Raw genomic sequence first — 17,376 nt, 5'->3', positions numbered from 1 at the left:
TCTTTAATTAAGATAGGTAGACAGACAGACAGACAGAGACAGATATAGTTGCTTTCACACTGATACTGCTTTCTCATTGGAATCCATCTAAAGAGTTTCCTTCCTGCCTTTTATCTTTGTTTTCCTCCTTCATTGATTTTTTCCATAATTATTGTGTGTCTATCATAAACTAAGCCCTAGGGCACTGGGATTGGGTGAGTAAGTAAAGAAAAGTAATCAAGGATGGATTAAATATAGTTCCTACATTTTAAAAGTTAACAATCTAGTGTGACAGAACAGTAAGTAAACAAATAACCAAATTACAATGCCATAAGCACTAAAATAAAATAATGGGCAAAACTCTTGCAAGCACAGAGGAAGGGCACAATTCTGTTTTGGGAAGTCAAAGATGATATATGAGTTGGATTATAAAGGATGACTAGTTCACCAAGCAGAGAAGAGATGAGGGGTAGCTTTATAGACAAAGTTAACCGCTTGCACACGGGGACTAAATCATGAAAGACCATTTTATCTTCTAAGCCAACCTGTGTGATAGAACAATAATAGCCTGGGAAATTAGATAGGCATAATTCCTCTCTTTGGAATCTCATCTGTGTTTGCAGATATCCAAGTATCTTACATTTATCAAGAATTAGTTCAGACCAGGCTGGTGTGGTTCACTGGATTGAGTGCGAGCCTGTGAACCAAATGGTCACTGGTTCGAATCCCAGTCAGGGCACATGCTTAAGTTGTGGGCCAGGTCCCCAGTAGGGGTGCATGAGAGGCAAGCACACACTGATGTTTCTTTCTCTCACTTTCTCCCTCCAATTCCCTCTCTCTAAAAATAAATAAATAAAATCTTTAAAAAATAATTAGTTCAAATATTATGTGCTCTAGAAAATCTCTGTGATAATTCCTATTTATCTAGCATCTATGAAATTATCTGAGTATTTTTAAACCTATTTATAAAGTCAATTACTCTTTTGTGAATGACAAACATTTCATGAATCATTATGTAAACACGGTTTGTTCCTTGAGTTTTAATTGTATGTGTTAACAGTTTCTTATAAAAACTAAAATGGAATCTAGCAATTCCACTCTAACAGTTATGCATCTAGGAATTCCATTTAGTCCAAAGAATTGAAAACAGGGACTCCAACAACAGATACCTGTATACCAATTTTTACAGCAGCATTATTCATGACAGCAAAAAGCTTAAAACAAGTGTCCGTGTACAAATTAATGGATAAACAAAATGTGATATATTCATACTATGACACATTATTTAACCTTGAAATGGGAAGAAATTCTGACACAAGCTAAAACATGAATGAACCTTGAAAATATTATGCTAAGTGAAATAAGCCAGACAGAGAAGAACAACTGTTGTATGGTTCTGCTTATGTAAAGTACCTAGACAAAAAAGTAGAGGTTACTAGGGACTAGGGGGAGGGATAATGGAGAGTTAATTAATTTTAGGGTGATAAAAATTTTTAGAAATGATTACTAGTAATGGTTGTACAACATTGTGAATGCACTTAATTCCACTGAAATCTATAGTTAAAAATGGTTAAAATGGAATAAAATTATGTATATTTTACTAAATAAAAACTTTCTAGAAAAAATTTATGTTACATTCCAAATTACTATTCCAAACATGTAATCTGAGTAATAAAGGCAAATAAAGAAGGTATTTTTGTCCCTGGAAGAAAATAGGAAACATCCAAATTAGAAGAACCAAAGATCCACCTACAGTTATAATTAAAAATGTTGAAGGCTTTGGCATACGAATTTATAAACTATATGTGGAATGGCTGGAAATGTGACCTATCATCTGAAGAAACACATTCAGAAGGAGAGGAATTCATTTTTCTTCTCAAATGGTACATTACCTCCCATTGATGTTCAAAGTTCTGTGATGCTGGTCTCTCCAATCCTGGACCATCTCTCTTTGAGCAAGTTTCTCCTTCATTGAATTCAAGGGCTTCACTCTCTTCATTGATTTCATTGACACACCTACCCCCATTACCCTCTATGCCTCTTCCCCTGCTTCCTATATTGGCTCTGTCTCCTTCATGATCTCCAATAGCTGCATTGTCCCCACTGACTGCATATTCTATATGGCTTCTACTGGTTCTCTGGCTTCCATAGGTGCTACAGGTTTCTCCTCCTCCATCACCTCCATCTCTACAATTTTGTTTCCAGCTTCAACTTCTGTTATAGCTTGACCTGATGAAAAGATACAATTAATTATTGGGTGAAAATGACCTAACAAAACACACCTGAAAGTAAATTAAACATAATAAGGTTATATCTTATACATATGTACTATCTCTAGGCACATTTTTGCTCTATGTGAATATTACTGGTAGTATATATAGAAGGAAAATGTCTCTATGTCCTTTCAATCTTAAATACTGAATGAATATCACAGCTACCATCCCTGGCTGCATTTAGATGGCAGATGGAAGAGAACTTTAATTCTTTATTAGGAACATGTGTTAGGTTGGTAGCAAGAACATGTTTTTTTTTAATTTTATTTATTGATTTTTAGAGAGAGAGGGGAAGAGGAAAAGAGAGAGAAAAATGTTGGTTTGTTGTTCTACTTATTTATGCATTCATTGGTTGATTCTTGTATGTGCTCTGACCAGGGATCAAATCTGCAACATTGGCACATCAGGACAATGCTCTAAACAACTGAGCTACCTGGTCAGGGCTAGAAGAAGAATTTTTTTTCTTGAACAATAGACTAGTTCATGTATTAGCAACTTCAAGCCCATATTCTTGGCTCAACCACAGCATATTTAAACAATTCTTCTTGCGATCTATCCAATATATGCTAATATTAACATATGCCTTGATTTTCTAACATGTGTATTGACTGCTTTGATACAGGATACCATTCATCATTCTACTTCCACCAGGAAGTTCAGTAATATAGAACTCATTTCTTAAGACAGTCATTTAATTAGTTGTTAAGAACATCGAGCTTAACAAAATGTCTCAATGATCTTTTGCATGAGACATCAGAAACATATAGCTATTATAATTCTAAAAGAAAATTTATTTGGCAATGGAATTCCTGGTAGATGTTTTAGTTGGAGAAAAGAAAAAAAAAATGTCTGTTCTGTGATATGCACAGTCCAGCAGAGGTAATGCCTGCCTCAGTGTGGTTTGTAGGGTAATAATATGGGTGTAATAATTTATAGTTTCAATTCTAGCATTTCACTTAGGATGTCATATGGTGTGTTGAGTGTGATATTGTTATGTTACAGAATTACATACTTATGACTTTGTAATAAAAGATTCTGTAATAGAAAGGGGATATTATTTGTGCCTGATCTTGTATATCCCCCAATAACATTTACATTTTAACAAAACAATATATGAATTTCAATATTTTAAAGAAAAAACTCTCTTACTGTTAATTACTTTTACAAAAATGTAAAAATATGTTATAGTAACTAATCTTTGAAAGCAGATTAAATACAAACATTGAGCATATGTAAATAAGGACACACTACCTGTTTAGATCAGGACGAGGAGCTATATATATACAAAATAAACAAATGGTGGCATACCAAAAATACTATTTCACTAAATATTATGACTTTGGACAGCTACTTTATAAAAAAGATAAAATTGAAATGTGTACTGAATTTAGTTACAGCAGTTTTCAGAAATCCAAGAATAATGCTGTGTTACTAAGTTGCAGCCTAAAAAATGTCAAGTGAAAGCCAAGTTTTAAATAATTTTTAAACAAATTTAGATAATTTGTTTGCAAATACTAGAGCTTTGCTTTATAGTTATTAAGTAGTATGCTAATTTGTCACCCTGTTTTGCATACTTATTGCAGTTTTACAAGGTAGCATGATTTAGTAGCATTAATGTTAACAGAGACACCCAGAAAATTCCAGTTCTACTGAACCTAACAAAACTTGAATACTAATATATAGTATACAAAAATTGAAAATTAAGTTTTTTCATTAAAATAATTTAAAATATATCATTGAAAACCAACCATTTACTAATATGCAAATACAATTCCTCCTTTTAGTAATACATTTTGAAAGTACACCAAAGGTGCAAATAATTTTGCACCTGAAATTATAAATTATAATTTATAATTTATTATAAATTATAAACATAAAACATTATGTTTATAAACATAAATTATAAATTATAAATTATAATTTATAATTATAAATTATAATTTATAATTATAAATTATAATTTATAATTATAAATTATAAAACATAATTATAAAACATAATTAAAGTAATCCTGAAAAACCTACCTTTGCCAGTTACAAGCTCCATCATGATTACTATCTTTGTCATCAACAGCTTCATCATTGTTTTCATCACCATGGTTTTCACTGACATCATTAGCCAGCCAATCTGGTTATCTAAGACATCATGGCCATTTTCATGGTTATAGGTATCTTCAAACACATCATTTGAATCATCATCATCATCAGTATCAGTACCAGCATTATAGAGTTCAACATAATCATCACTTTCTTCAGGTAGCTGAATGAAAGGTGCAGGAATTAACCAATAATTAAAGAAGATTTCACTGCATTATAGCCTACCTAGTCATTTGTCAAGTAAATGGAGGATGATATTTTTCCTACTTTAAATCCATCTGGAATCTGTGTGCACAAGAAAGATTACTGTAGTCTCTAGTTCCCTTTCATTTTGTTCTTGATTGGAATGTTACCAAGCTGACAATATTTTAAAATATATTTTCAATTGAAATGAAGATGTTTACTCAATAGATTAATACATTTTTTGTGACCATGAAATGCCAAAACCCAAACCTCAGGCTGTGATCTTCAATGACCTTTCTGGGTCACACAGGGAAAGTTTTACTCACTTTTTTTTATTACCTGTACTTATCTTCTGAGCAATACACATTTTATTTGTAGTGCTAGAGAGCAGAGCAGATGATTTGATGCTCTATAGAAGATATAGTCCCCTTTCCCTTTCGTTTCATCCTCTGACATTGGGATTAACACATCTCTCTTAAAATTGATATGTTAATTTCTTAGCTCTAGTTTTATACAACATAAGTTGTCTTAAAGGAAATAAAACACTTTAAAGCATATTAATATAAATTCACCTTTAAACATGTTATGTGTCATTTAAACAATCTCTGGACAACCTGAAAAGGATTGTGTGTGTGTGGCAGTGTAGGAGTAATTACAAAAGTAAAATGGTATGATCTGAAAGTGCACTACACAAAGAATTTTAAGACTTTTTATTTTTGCTACCAGAGGTAATTTTATTTTTCAATAATGTTTTTATTTTTACACATTGCCTGATTTTACAAGAACTTATATGAAAAATAAATGGAGCATCTAGCCACTATTCCTTAGTTTGAGATCAGTTTCTAAAAATAGTTTTTTTTAATAATCACTTATTGAATATGTTCTGACACAAAAATGTGAAAATAAAATATCTTATGGCTAATTAAATGTTTTTCCATTTCAAATTTAATTTTTAGATTTCATCTTGTGCTTAATCACATAACAGTGAAAATCTGTCTTTGAAAAATTAACTTAAAAACTAAACACTTTAACATTTCCCTCAAGTAAAGTTAAAATATGCAAGTCAAAAATTGAAAATAAAAAAAACATAAGATATATAAATATATTAAGAGTTAAGATGGAAACCTACATGGGCATCAACCAGCAACTTCTGATCAATTGTAGAATAAGGAGGTGATGACTGGGATCTTCTCTCAGTCACTGGTCTTTCTTCCCTCAAAGATTCTGTGGAATGTCAAAAATAAATTAGTAACAGTGCTTTTCATAGCCATTGCTTTTGTATGTATAGTGTATCATTGCTATCTCTTGATATTTTTCATGTAGACTCTTTCCATTCAGAAAATATAACCTGATTAATTCTCATAGAGCCAAGATTTTAAGTTCTGTTTTTGGTGACAGTGACAGGCTCAAGGTTTGTACTGTTTATAAAATTACATGCCTATTCAGTTTTCAGTGTTAAGGGAACACTTGTTAAATACTTCTATCTGTATAAGAAGATATATAGTAAGACTGGTAGACAGTTAAATGTATTAAGAATCAATTCCACTGCTGGGATTATACCCTAAGAATCCAAAAATACCAACTCAAAAGAACCTATGCACCCCAATGTTCATAGCAGCACAATATACAATAGTCAAGTGCTGGGAGCAACCTAAGTGCCCATCAGTAAATGAGTGGATCAAAAAAACTATGGTACATTTATAGAATGGGACACTACACAGCAGAAAGAAAGAAAGAGCTACTATCCTTTGTGACAGCATGGATAGAACTGGAGAGCATTATGATATAAGTGAAGTAAGCCAGGGGGTGAAAGACAAATACCATATGATCTCACCTATAAGTGGAACCTAATCAACAAAACAAAAAAGCAAGGAAAATATTACCAGCAATATTGAAAGAAAAAAACAAACCAACAGTAAGGAGAGGAAAGGAGGGAGGTGGGTAATGAGGAAAAGAAGGGGAAGGGTCAAATCAAGGAACAACTATAAAGGACCCATAGACAACACCAAAATGGGGAAGGATTGAAGGTGGGAGGTAGGGTTGGGTAGGGCAGGGTAATTGGTGGTGGGAAAATAGAGACAAATGTATTTGACAATAAAAAAATAATAAAAAAAATTAAACAGCTCTCCAGGGGAAAAAAAAAGGAAGTGCTGGGAGCTACCACTGGCCTCCCATAGTAACCAGTAAACAAAAAGCCCAAGTGCAAGCCAGGTGGCTCAATTGGTTGGAGTGTAGTCCCATACATTAAAAGGTTGCAGGTAGTACTGCTGGTCAATGCACATAACTAGCTTGAGAGTTTGTGGGATTTGATCCCTAGTCAGGGGAGTACACAGAAGGCAACTCTTCAGCGTTTCTCTTTCACATCAGTTTCTTTCTCTCCCTCTGTCTCTCTGTCTCTCTCTCTGTCTCTTTCCCCACCTTCCTCTAAGGAAATTTCTGCAGGAAAAATTTTCCTTCAAGTCTCTTGGTGTGTTTTTATTCTAAATAAGAAGTTTGGGTGAGTGTTTGAGATTTTGGGGCAAATTTATAGTAAGATGCTCTGCTTTCCTACATGATGAAGTATTGCAGTTTCATGGCAACTTGAAATGGTCAATGTAGCATACAAAATAAAATAATTTCAGAGCTGAAAAGAAGTCAAGCTATTATCCACACAAATGCTATCCATCCCTTTCTACCTCTAACCACTGTTCAGACTGCTTTGGGCTTAATCCAGAATTTCCTTATTTTGAAAAAGTGATATAAATAAACCTTAAAATTTTAGTTGTTTTCCCATTATTAGCCAAATTGCCCTAGGTAAAATAGAACAATTCTGTGGTAAAAATTCCTAAAGTTGCTGTTCATACAGTTTTCTCTTATTTCTCACAAGATAATATTTCTGCATAAGGGGACAATGCTGTGTTAAAATAATTCTGCCACTATCGAAGTCTCCTAAGGAGAATCAGGTTTTATGTTCAAGTCTTTAAAACTCTGACTTAATACCTATATATCAATGTAATTATTAACATTTTAAGAAAATCCTGAAGAGGAGAGGAAGATGGCGGAGGAGTGAATGGGAGTCACGCTGACCACCTCCTCCCAAGACCAAATGGGAATTGCAACTAAATAGTGGAGTAATCACCTGGAAAACACTGGAACAATAGTGGGAGAGGAGCCTTGGAGCTGCAGATAGACACTGGATTCCACTCTCTCACATCCCAATAGGTGAGAAGTGTGGTGGAGGCTCGAGAGGGTGGGCTGGGTGCCCACGGGCACTAGCACCAGAAGGACATTGAAACGGCCAGTAAGCTCCCCCCAGAAGAATGGGGTCTGAATCATAAACAGGGACCCCTAAACTATAGCAGCCTAAACCAGGAAAATACAGACAAAACACAACCCCAAAAAGCATAGGGGCACTCTCTGCCAGAGACAGGTGGCTGGGGATGTAAAGAGACATTTAAAGGGCCAACGCAAAAATTTGCAGTGGCAGCTGCCCTCCTTGATCTCTGGGTGGGCCGGTGCCTGGGAAAAGGTTGGTGAGGAAAACTTTGTGAAGAGAACTGAGATGATGGCCAGCAGAGCTCCGGTGATAACGCACTTCCCACTCTGCAGCTACCATCTCGCTCAGGTATAAGGGAATCAATTAACCTGCCTTTTCTGTGCTCCACACACAGCTTGTGCTCGTGTGAGCTGGGGGACTAAGTGCAGACAAGCTGGAAGAAATAGAGGATCCCTGGCCAAAGGGGTCACACAGCTGCATTGAGAGCCTTGAGGAAATACTGGAGATGGAGGCATTGGGGAAAGAAAGGGAGGAGAAATGGGGAGCTCCGACTCCCTCCGCATTCCGTAGCCTCCAGTTTGGGCAGGCAGGGAGCGCCCCCAAAGAGGCAGAAGCAGGGTGCACACGAACCAGACTGCCCATGATTGCAACACAGTCTGCACAAATAGTGGATCCTTGGCCAAAGAGGTCACAGAACTGAACAGAGACCCCTGAGGAGAGACTGGAAATGGAGGCATTAGGGAAAGAATGGGAGGCGGAACCGGGGAGTCCCGAGTCCTTCTGGTTTCTGTAGTCTCCAATGTACAGGAACAGGCCACACCGCCAAAGAGCCAAAAGCTGAAAAGCACACAATAGACAGCCGAAAACCACCCAGTGCAGGTGCACATGTGCCTAGTGGCCGGCGAGGGTTGGCGAGTGTGTGTGTGCACCTGCGCAGGCTGGCGAGGGCTTGGGCGGGCTGGCAATGCCTCCCACAGGTTGGCACTGATGGGGCCTGCTAGGGAGAGTGCAGATGGGTGAGGGCAGACGTAAACCGACCTGCACAGGCCCCTGAGTGCAGAGTGGTCTGCAGAAATAGTGGATCCCGGTCCAAAGGGGTCACAGAGCTGCCCAGAGTCCCTGGAGGAGAGACTGGAGACAGGATCAACCGGAGAGTCCTGGAGCTGACTTCCTCCCATTTCCATAGTCTCCATTTGAGGAAGGCAGGCAACGTCTTCAAAGAGCCAAAAGCTGGGAAACCACACAATAGAAGACCGTAAACTGACCAGTGCTTGGGTGCTCCCCGGCCTGGGGGGCCAAACGAGTAGGCAAGGTGGCAAATAAGCCCCCAGGCTGGGGCAACCACATGACAGCCCAGGTGGGCGGGGAATCCTGCCGAGCAGGGAAGCGCTCTCAAGGACCTGGCATGAGAGTGCAGAGTGATCCAGAGAAATGGTGGATCCCTGCCCGAAGGGATCACAGAGTTGCTCAAGGCAGGAGTCAGACACAGACAGTAGACTCCTGGAAGGCTCAAACAAACGACCCAAGGCCATATAGCGTCAACAACTGACATCATCAGAGGCAGACACAGAAAGAAAAATAAAGGAAAAAATGAATAAATAAATGAATAAATGAATGAATGAATGAATGAATGAATGAATAAATAAAAAGGCTCACCAATTACCATAGAAGTTTAATCCACAAAGTCAGGAAATCAAGATGGCCCAGTTGAAGCAGAAGCAAAAATAAATAAATAAATAAATAAATTACTTAACAGACTCTCACAAAAATGGGAAGAAAAAGAAGTACCCCACAAATGAGTGGAAAAGGGGACTCCCCACAGAGAGAGCTAAATGATATAGAGACAAGGAAATTATCAGATATTGAATTAAAAAAAAAAAAGGTTCTAAGGAATCTCAATGAGCTCAGCCAGCTCAAAGAGAACTATGAGAAACTGCAGAGAAATTATCAGGACCTTACAGCAAAAGATATCAACATGGAAAAGGACATAGAATCTATCAAGAAGACACAAGAGGATATGAAGAATACCATTTCTGAATTGAAGAACACAGTAGAAGGAATCAAAAGCAGGCTGGATGAAGCCAAGAATCGAATCAGTGAGATGGAGGATAATGTAGAACGAAGCACCCAAAAATAACAAGAAATGGAAAAAAGACTCAAAAGGAATAAAGAGGCATTTAGGGAAATGCAGGGCAACCTGAAATGCAATAATATCCGTATAATAGGGATACCAGAAGGAGAAGAGTAGCAAGGGATAGAGAACCTCTTTGAAAAAGTTATGATGGAAAATTTTCCCAATTAGATGAGAGAAAAGATCTCATGAATCCAGGAGGCACAAGAGGCCCCAATCAAGAGGAACTCAAGGAGGTCCACTCCAAGACACATCATCATTAAAATGGCAACTATCAAAGACAAAGAGAGAATCCTCAAGGTAGCAAGGGAGAAGGAGAAAGTCACATACAAGGGGGACCCAATACGACTAAGAGCTGACTTCTCAACAGAAACACTGCAAGCCAGAAGGGAATGGCAACAAATATTCCAAGTCATGGAAAGAAAGGGCCTACAGCCAAGGCTGCTCTACCCAGCAAGGTTCTCAATTAAAATGGAAGGTGAAATAAGGAGTTTCCCAGACCAAAGAAGTCTAAAGAATACATCTCTACCAAACCAACACAACAAAATAGGCTAAGGGAAAGGGATGGGGGGTAGGCAGAGACAAATGTATTTGAAAAAAATAAATTAACATAAAATTAAAAAAAATAAAGGAACTGGTTTAAGAAGATGAAAGAAAAGAGTGAAAAAGAGAAAAACACAGGTACAGAGAAAAAAAATGAATAAGTTTCTATCAGTAATAACTCTCAATGTAAAGGGATTAAATACCCCAATCAAAAGACACAGGATATCTGAATGGATAAGAAAACATGACCCACGCATATGCTGCCTATAAGAGACCCACCTCGGAGCAAATCCCTACACAGATTGAAAGTAAAGGGATGGAAAAAAAAATATTCCAAGCAAATGGGCAAGAGAAAAAGGCAGGAGTTGCCATACTTATATCAGACAAAATAGATTTTAAAACAAAGGCCATAAAAAGAGACACAGAGGGGCACTTTATAATACTTAAGGAATCTATCAAGAAGACATAAACATTGTAATGTTATATGCTCCCAATATATGAGCCCCCAAGTATATAAGGAAATTGTTGGACATCTTCATAAAAGATATAGACAGCAACACACTGGCAGTAGGGGATTTCAACACTCCACTTTCAAAAATGGACAGATCTTCCAAACAAAACATCACCAAGGATATTGTGGAGCTGAATGAACCGCTGAATCAAATAGACTTAACTGACATATATAGAACCTTACATCCCCAAAAAGAAAAATACACATTCTTTTCAAATTCTCATGGCAGTTTTTCAAAGATAGACCACATGATAGGACACAAAGCAAACATCAGTAAATTAAGGAAAATTGAAATACTGCCAAACTTTTTCTCAGACCACAAGGCCTTGAAACTCGAAATCAACCTCAAAGAGAACCTTCAAAAACTTGTAAACTCATGAAGACTGAGCAGTAGACTATTAAACAATGAATGAATCAATAATGAGATAAGAAAGGAAATAAAAAAAATTTCTGGAAACAAATGAAAATGAACAGACAACAGTCCAAAACCTATGGGACACAACAAAGGCATTCCTGAGAGGGAAGTTCATAGTAATACAGGCTTACCTAAAAAAGATAGAAACATTTTAAATAAAAGACCTAACACTACAACTTCAGGAACTGGAGAAAGAACAACAAATAAATCCCAGCGCAAGTAGAAGGAAATAAATAGTCAAGATTAGAGGAGAACTGAATGACATAGAGAGGAAAAGAACAATTCAAAGGATCAACCAATCCAGAAGCTGGTTCTTTGAAAAGATAAATAAAATTGACAAGGCTTTAAGCAGACTCATCAAGAAAAGAAAGGGAGAGGACCCAAATTAATTACATCAGAAACGAAAGAGGAGAAATAACAACTGATATCACAGAAATACAAAGGATTGTTAGAAAGTACTATGAACAATAATATGCCAAGAAATTTGAAAACCTGGATGAAATGGACAAATTTTTAGAAAAGTATAATGTTCCAACCCTGAAGGAGGAAGAAACAGAAAGCTTGAACAGACCAATAACAGCTGGGGAAATTGAAGCAGTAATCTAGAAACTCCTGGCACACAAAATCCCGGGGCCAGATGGTTTCATAGGAGAATTTTACACAACATTTAAGGAAAAGCTAACCCCTGTCCTTCTGAGACTATTCCAGAAAATCCAAGAGGAAGGAAGACTCCCAGACTCTTTTTATGAGGCCAGCATCACCCTAATCCCAAAGCTAGATAAAGACCCTACAAAGAAAGAAAACTACAGGCCAATTTTGCTGATGAACATAGATACTAAAATCCTCAACAAATATTGGCAAATTGCATCCAGGAATACATTAAAAAGTTTATCCACCATGATCAGGTGGGATTCATCCCAGGGATGCAGGGATGGTTCAATATACACAAGTCAATAAATGTAATACATCACGTAAATAAAAGAAAAGACAAAAATCACATGATGATCTCGATAGATGCAGAAAAAGTATTCGATAAGGTACAGTACCCATTTATGATCAAAACACTGAGCAAAAAAAAGCCTACAGACAACATCATACTCAATGGGCAAAAGTAAAAGCTTTCCCACTAAGATCGGGAACACAACAAGGATTTCCCCTTTCACCACTTCTTTTCCACAAGGTATTGGAAGTCCTAGCCACAGCAGTCAGACAAGAAAAAGAAATAAAAGGCATCCAAATAGGAAAGGAAGAAGTAAAACTATCATTGTTCGCAGATGATATGATAGTGTACATAGAAAACCCTGTAGACTCTACCAAAAAACTCCTCAACCTAGTAAGTGAATTTGGAAAAACAGCAGGATACAAACTCAATATTCAGAAATCAAAGGCATTTTTGTACACCGGCAATGAAATAGAAGAGAAGAAATCAGAAAATAAAATACCATTCAATATAGCAACAAGAAAAATAAAGTACCTAGGAATAAATTTAACCAAGGGGAAAAAAGATCTTCCAACACTGAAGGAGGAAGAAACAGAAACATAAACAGAAACAGAAACATGCAGAAAACTATACCAGTTTGAAGAAAGAAATTAAGGAAGACACAAATAAATGGATGCATATACTGTTCTCATGGATTGGAAGAATTAATATCATCAAAATGTCCATACTACCCAAAGCAATCTCTCGATTCAATGCAATCTCTATTAAGATACCAATGACATATTTAACAGAAATAGAAGAGATATTTCAAAAAATTATATGGAATCATAAACGACCCCAAATAGCCACAGCAATTTTGAGAAAGAAAAACAAAGTAGGAAGGATCATAGTACCGGACATCACACTCTACTACAAAGGCACTATATTCAAAACAATATGGTACTGGCGCAAGAACAGACCCATAGACCAGTGGAACAGAATAGAAAGCCCAGAAATAAGCCCAGATCTATATGGGCATCTAATAATTGACAAAGGGGGTAGAAGCATAAAATGGAGCAATAATAGCCTATTCAACAAATGTTGGGAGAGCTGGACGACTACATGCAAAAAATTGAAATTGGATCATCAGCTGACACCATACACAAAAATAAACTCAAGATAGATAAAAGACTTAAATATAAGTCGCAACACCATGAAAGTCCTAGAGGAGGACATAGGCAGGAAACTGTCAGATATTCCACGCAGCGGTTTTTTCACTGATATGTCTCCTATAGCAAGGGACATAAAGGAAAGAATAAACAAATGGGTCCTCATCAAAATAAGAAGCTTCTGCACGGCTAAAGAAAACATCAGCAAAATGAAAAGGGAGCCAATCATATGGGAAAATGTATTCGTTAATGATACAACAGAATGAGGTTTGATCTCCAAAATATATAAAGAACTCACTTGACTCCACTCCAAGAGAGCAAATGATCCAATCAAAAAATGGGCAAAGGACCTGGGCATATGCTTTTCCAAGGAAGGGATGCAGAGGGCCCAGAGACATTTGAAAGGATGTTTGGCATCACTAGCCATCAGAGAAATGCAGATCAAAACCACCATGAGGTACCACCTCACACCTGTCAGAATGGCCATCATAAACAGATGTACAAACAACAGGTGCTGGCAAGGCTGTGGAGAAAAGGGAACACTAGTACATTTTTCGTGGCAATGAAGACTGGTGTAGCCATTGTGGAATGCAAGTGTCGAATTTCCTCAAAAAGCTGAAAATGGAACTGCCTTTTGATCCATCGATTCCCCTGCTGGGACTATACCCTATGAATTCCAATACGCTAATTCAAAAGAGCCTATGCACCCCAATGTTCATAACACCACAATTTATAATAACCAAGTGTTGGAAGCAACCTAAATGCCCATCAGTAGATGATTGGATCAAAAAATGATGGTACATTTACACAATGGACTACTACGCAGCAGAAAGAAAAAAAGAACTACTAAACTTCGCGACAGCATTGATGGACCTGGAGAGCATTATGCTAAGCGAAATAAGCCAGGGGGTGAAAGACAGATACCATATGATCTCTCATATAAGCGGAACTTAACCAACAATACAATGATGCAGTTAGAGTAGGACCAGCAACACTGGAAGGAAAAGAATTGAACAGAGACAAAACGGATGGAGGCGGGGGGGACGGGGGAAAAGGAAAGGAAGGGGAGGGTCAGGGAACATGTAGCAAGGTCTCTTGGACAAAACTCGGGGGGAGGTATTGGGGGATAGAGGCCAGGGGAGAGTGGTAGGGGGAAGGCAGAGACAAATGTATTTGAAAAAATATATATATTCACTAAAAAAAAAGAAATATAAAAATATGTAATGATAAAAAAACAAAAAAAAGGAAAATTGGCAAAGTTTTAAAATTTAACAAATGATAAATTAAAAAACTGAAAAGAGAAACCCAAAACAAGACCTTTGTTACCTCTAAGGAAAAACAAAAGCAACACAGGAAAGTGTAATCTTAATGTACTAATTTATCAGCTGTAGATATCCATCCTTACATGTTCATAATAATGAAAATACCAAATGTGTTGTAACCAAAATGTCTTGTAATTACATTGGAAATATAGAGGACATGAGAAAGGCAAAAAAAAATGTCAAGTTATTTTTATGTCAAATATTTCACTATTATCATCCTGATTTAAAATGCGTGATATCCATAATTTTAACATCCTGTTCTAGCTATAGATACATAGATGAATGGACACAGAGATAGAGCACTTTAGTTTTTACTTTCCATATTCAGAGTATTTAGAAAGATTTTTGGAACCAGTGCTGCTAAATAATATAGTTGCTTTGGAATTTCTGTATAGGAAAGACTATGGCTATTGATTTAAGACTGTAACAGATGAGTCTTTTTTATGATCCATAATTTCAAGAAAGACTCAAGTTTCATTTAAATCAGTTTTATAAATTTAGCTATATTTAAAAGTATTATATTTGTTATGCATAAATTCCAAATGATTATGTAACATGATCAATCAGTTCCAGTGTAACAGCAATATCAATTTAATATATAGGATTTTATTAAAGTAATACCCATGACACTAAAAAGAGAAGCACAAAACTAAATTGGTTCCTTCCTCCCTCTGTGGTCACTTCATTCACTGAATGCAGAGAATAAAAAAGTTTTTTCATATATAGCTTTCAATATAGCTTTCAGATTTTCCAAAACTTCTATACATAACTTAAATCTAAGGACATAAATGTATGGACTTTTATAACAAGGTAGAAATATACATACTACATACTACCAATTCTATGCCATCTGGCCCTGCTGTCCAGTATCTTGAATATATTCAATGTTCAATTAATATTTACTGAATTATTGAGTGAATTAATATAGACTAAGTTTACCTATTACAAATTGGGTTAGAGGGGGTATGATTTTCAAGAAAAATCTTCATTAAAATTTAGCTTTCAAGTATAAATAATTGCAGTTAAGGTTTTAAATATGGGTCACTGATGATTATGTTATTTTAGTTTTGGCTGCACACACAACATAGTGTCAAATAAATAAACTTTAATTTTCATGTGATAGTTAATAATTAGTAAAAAATCAGAGACACATACCTTGAAGAGAACTTGACATGGTGTGCATGACCCTGGTTGTAAGGCACAGAAGTAGATCTTTCTTGGAACTTAAAGATACAATGCAATATTTCAGTAAAATTCTCCATAAGAAATTATTTTGAGTTTAATTTATGGGAAAATGCATTTTTTTCATATACAGATAGTTTCCTAAAAATCCAACTTATAAAATCTAATTTTTATAAATAGATTGCATTTTCATACTAATTATAACATTAGAATTGCTTAATGATAACTTCTGATGATAGCCTTCAATTTTGTATAACAGATTATGGAAGTTATGAAACCAGATACCCTCATTTTGTTATCGAGAAATCTGTAGCCCACAGAGGAAAAATGACTTTTTAAAGGATTTTAAATCAAGTCAAAAAATATTATCAGAATATAGGTCATTCAACTGCTAATTTATTATTCTATTTATCTTTTTATATTGCCTTTTATATCGAGTTCAAACTTCTCACTCACTCACCTTTTTAAGCTAACCCTAGATTTTTAAAAAGTGTAACATACACACATATACATCATTAAAATCTCTTGAATAAAAATTGTCTTATTTTTTAAAAAGTTTTTTTCACTTTACGATTTGACTGCAATGTCATAATCAGTGTTTCAAATACTTTTTCAATTTTAAGTTAATTCATTTGAATTTTATTAATTATTCAATTACTAATACTACAAAACACTTTCATCAGTGGGGAAGATTTACTTTCTGCCAATATTAGTGTTGCCTTACAAAATTTAGTTTTATATCACTAGGTTTCTACCCAAAATAGTTTTCAGTTACCCCCAAAATATGTTGTTCTGACATTCAATAAGGCATGTCACACTAGATTCTTTAGAAAGGCAAATTAATTCAACGTGTTACATTTTTTAAAAATTTTGTATTTTCATGCTGATAAAAATCACTGTGTAGTTTCTAGAAACTGTCCTAACTTTACTACAGCTTTTTTTTCTCTCTGTAGTGACTTACCAAGATTGTCTTTACACTATAAAAAACAGGTAAGAAATGAAAAATGTTAATTGTTCATATATTTTGCTAATGAGGTTTTCCAAGTATAACCAGATATTTGTCAGTATAAAAGATAAGCATCTGACTGACTTTTTCCACATTTGATTCAGATAGCTGATATCATTTTGACCCAGTTTAGCCCTCTTGATTCATGAAGCTGATCTCAGAAAGTTTATTGACACTAGCAAACCAGAGACCCAAATTACTCAGAAGAGACCAAGGCCAAATATAAGAAAAGCTAATGTCTAATATGAGTTGACTATATTTGGTCTGAAAATGGGTGTTGGGAACTGTCTCACCTGGTTTCAGGGACTGTAACCTTGCCGACGGGTGAGAGGGCCTCAAGGCTGGAGCTGAGTAAGGAAGCTTTGGGAAAATAGGCCACTGAGGAGACAAA

At 35.9% G+C, this 17,376-nt stretch overlaps 1 protein-coding gene across 1 annotated transcript in view; it reads right to left on the bottom strand.

Moving 5' to 3' along the window:
- The window catches only part of NRK (Nik related kinase), a 241,434-nt gene that overhangs the window by 50,788 nt on the left and 173,270 nt on the right, over nucleotides 1-17,376 (bottom strand). Inside the window, 6 exon segments of the mRNA XM_054576925.1 lie at nucleotides 1,872-2,208; nucleotides 4,277-4,373; nucleotides 4,376-4,561; nucleotides 4,564-4,633; nucleotides 5,661-5,766; nucleotides 15,953-16,020. Coding sequence (XP_054432900.1) covers nucleotides 1,872-2,208; nucleotides 4,277-4,373; nucleotides 4,376-4,561; nucleotides 4,564-4,633; nucleotides 5,661-5,766; nucleotides 15,953-16,020 — 864 coding nt within the window.

This window comes from Pteronotus mesoamericanus, unplaced genomic scaffold (assembly GCF_021234165.1).
Source record: "Pteronotus mesoamericanus isolate MK-2021 breed Mesoamerican mustached bat unplaced genomic scaffold, CSHL_Meso_final contig_37, whole genome shotgun sequence".
In the NCBI taxonomy this organism is placed as follows: domain Eukaryota; kingdom Metazoa; phylum Chordata; class Mammalia; order Chiroptera; family Mormoopidae; genus Pteronotus; species Pteronotus mesoamericanus.
This window is presented reverse-complemented; position numbering and strand designations above follow the sequence as displayed.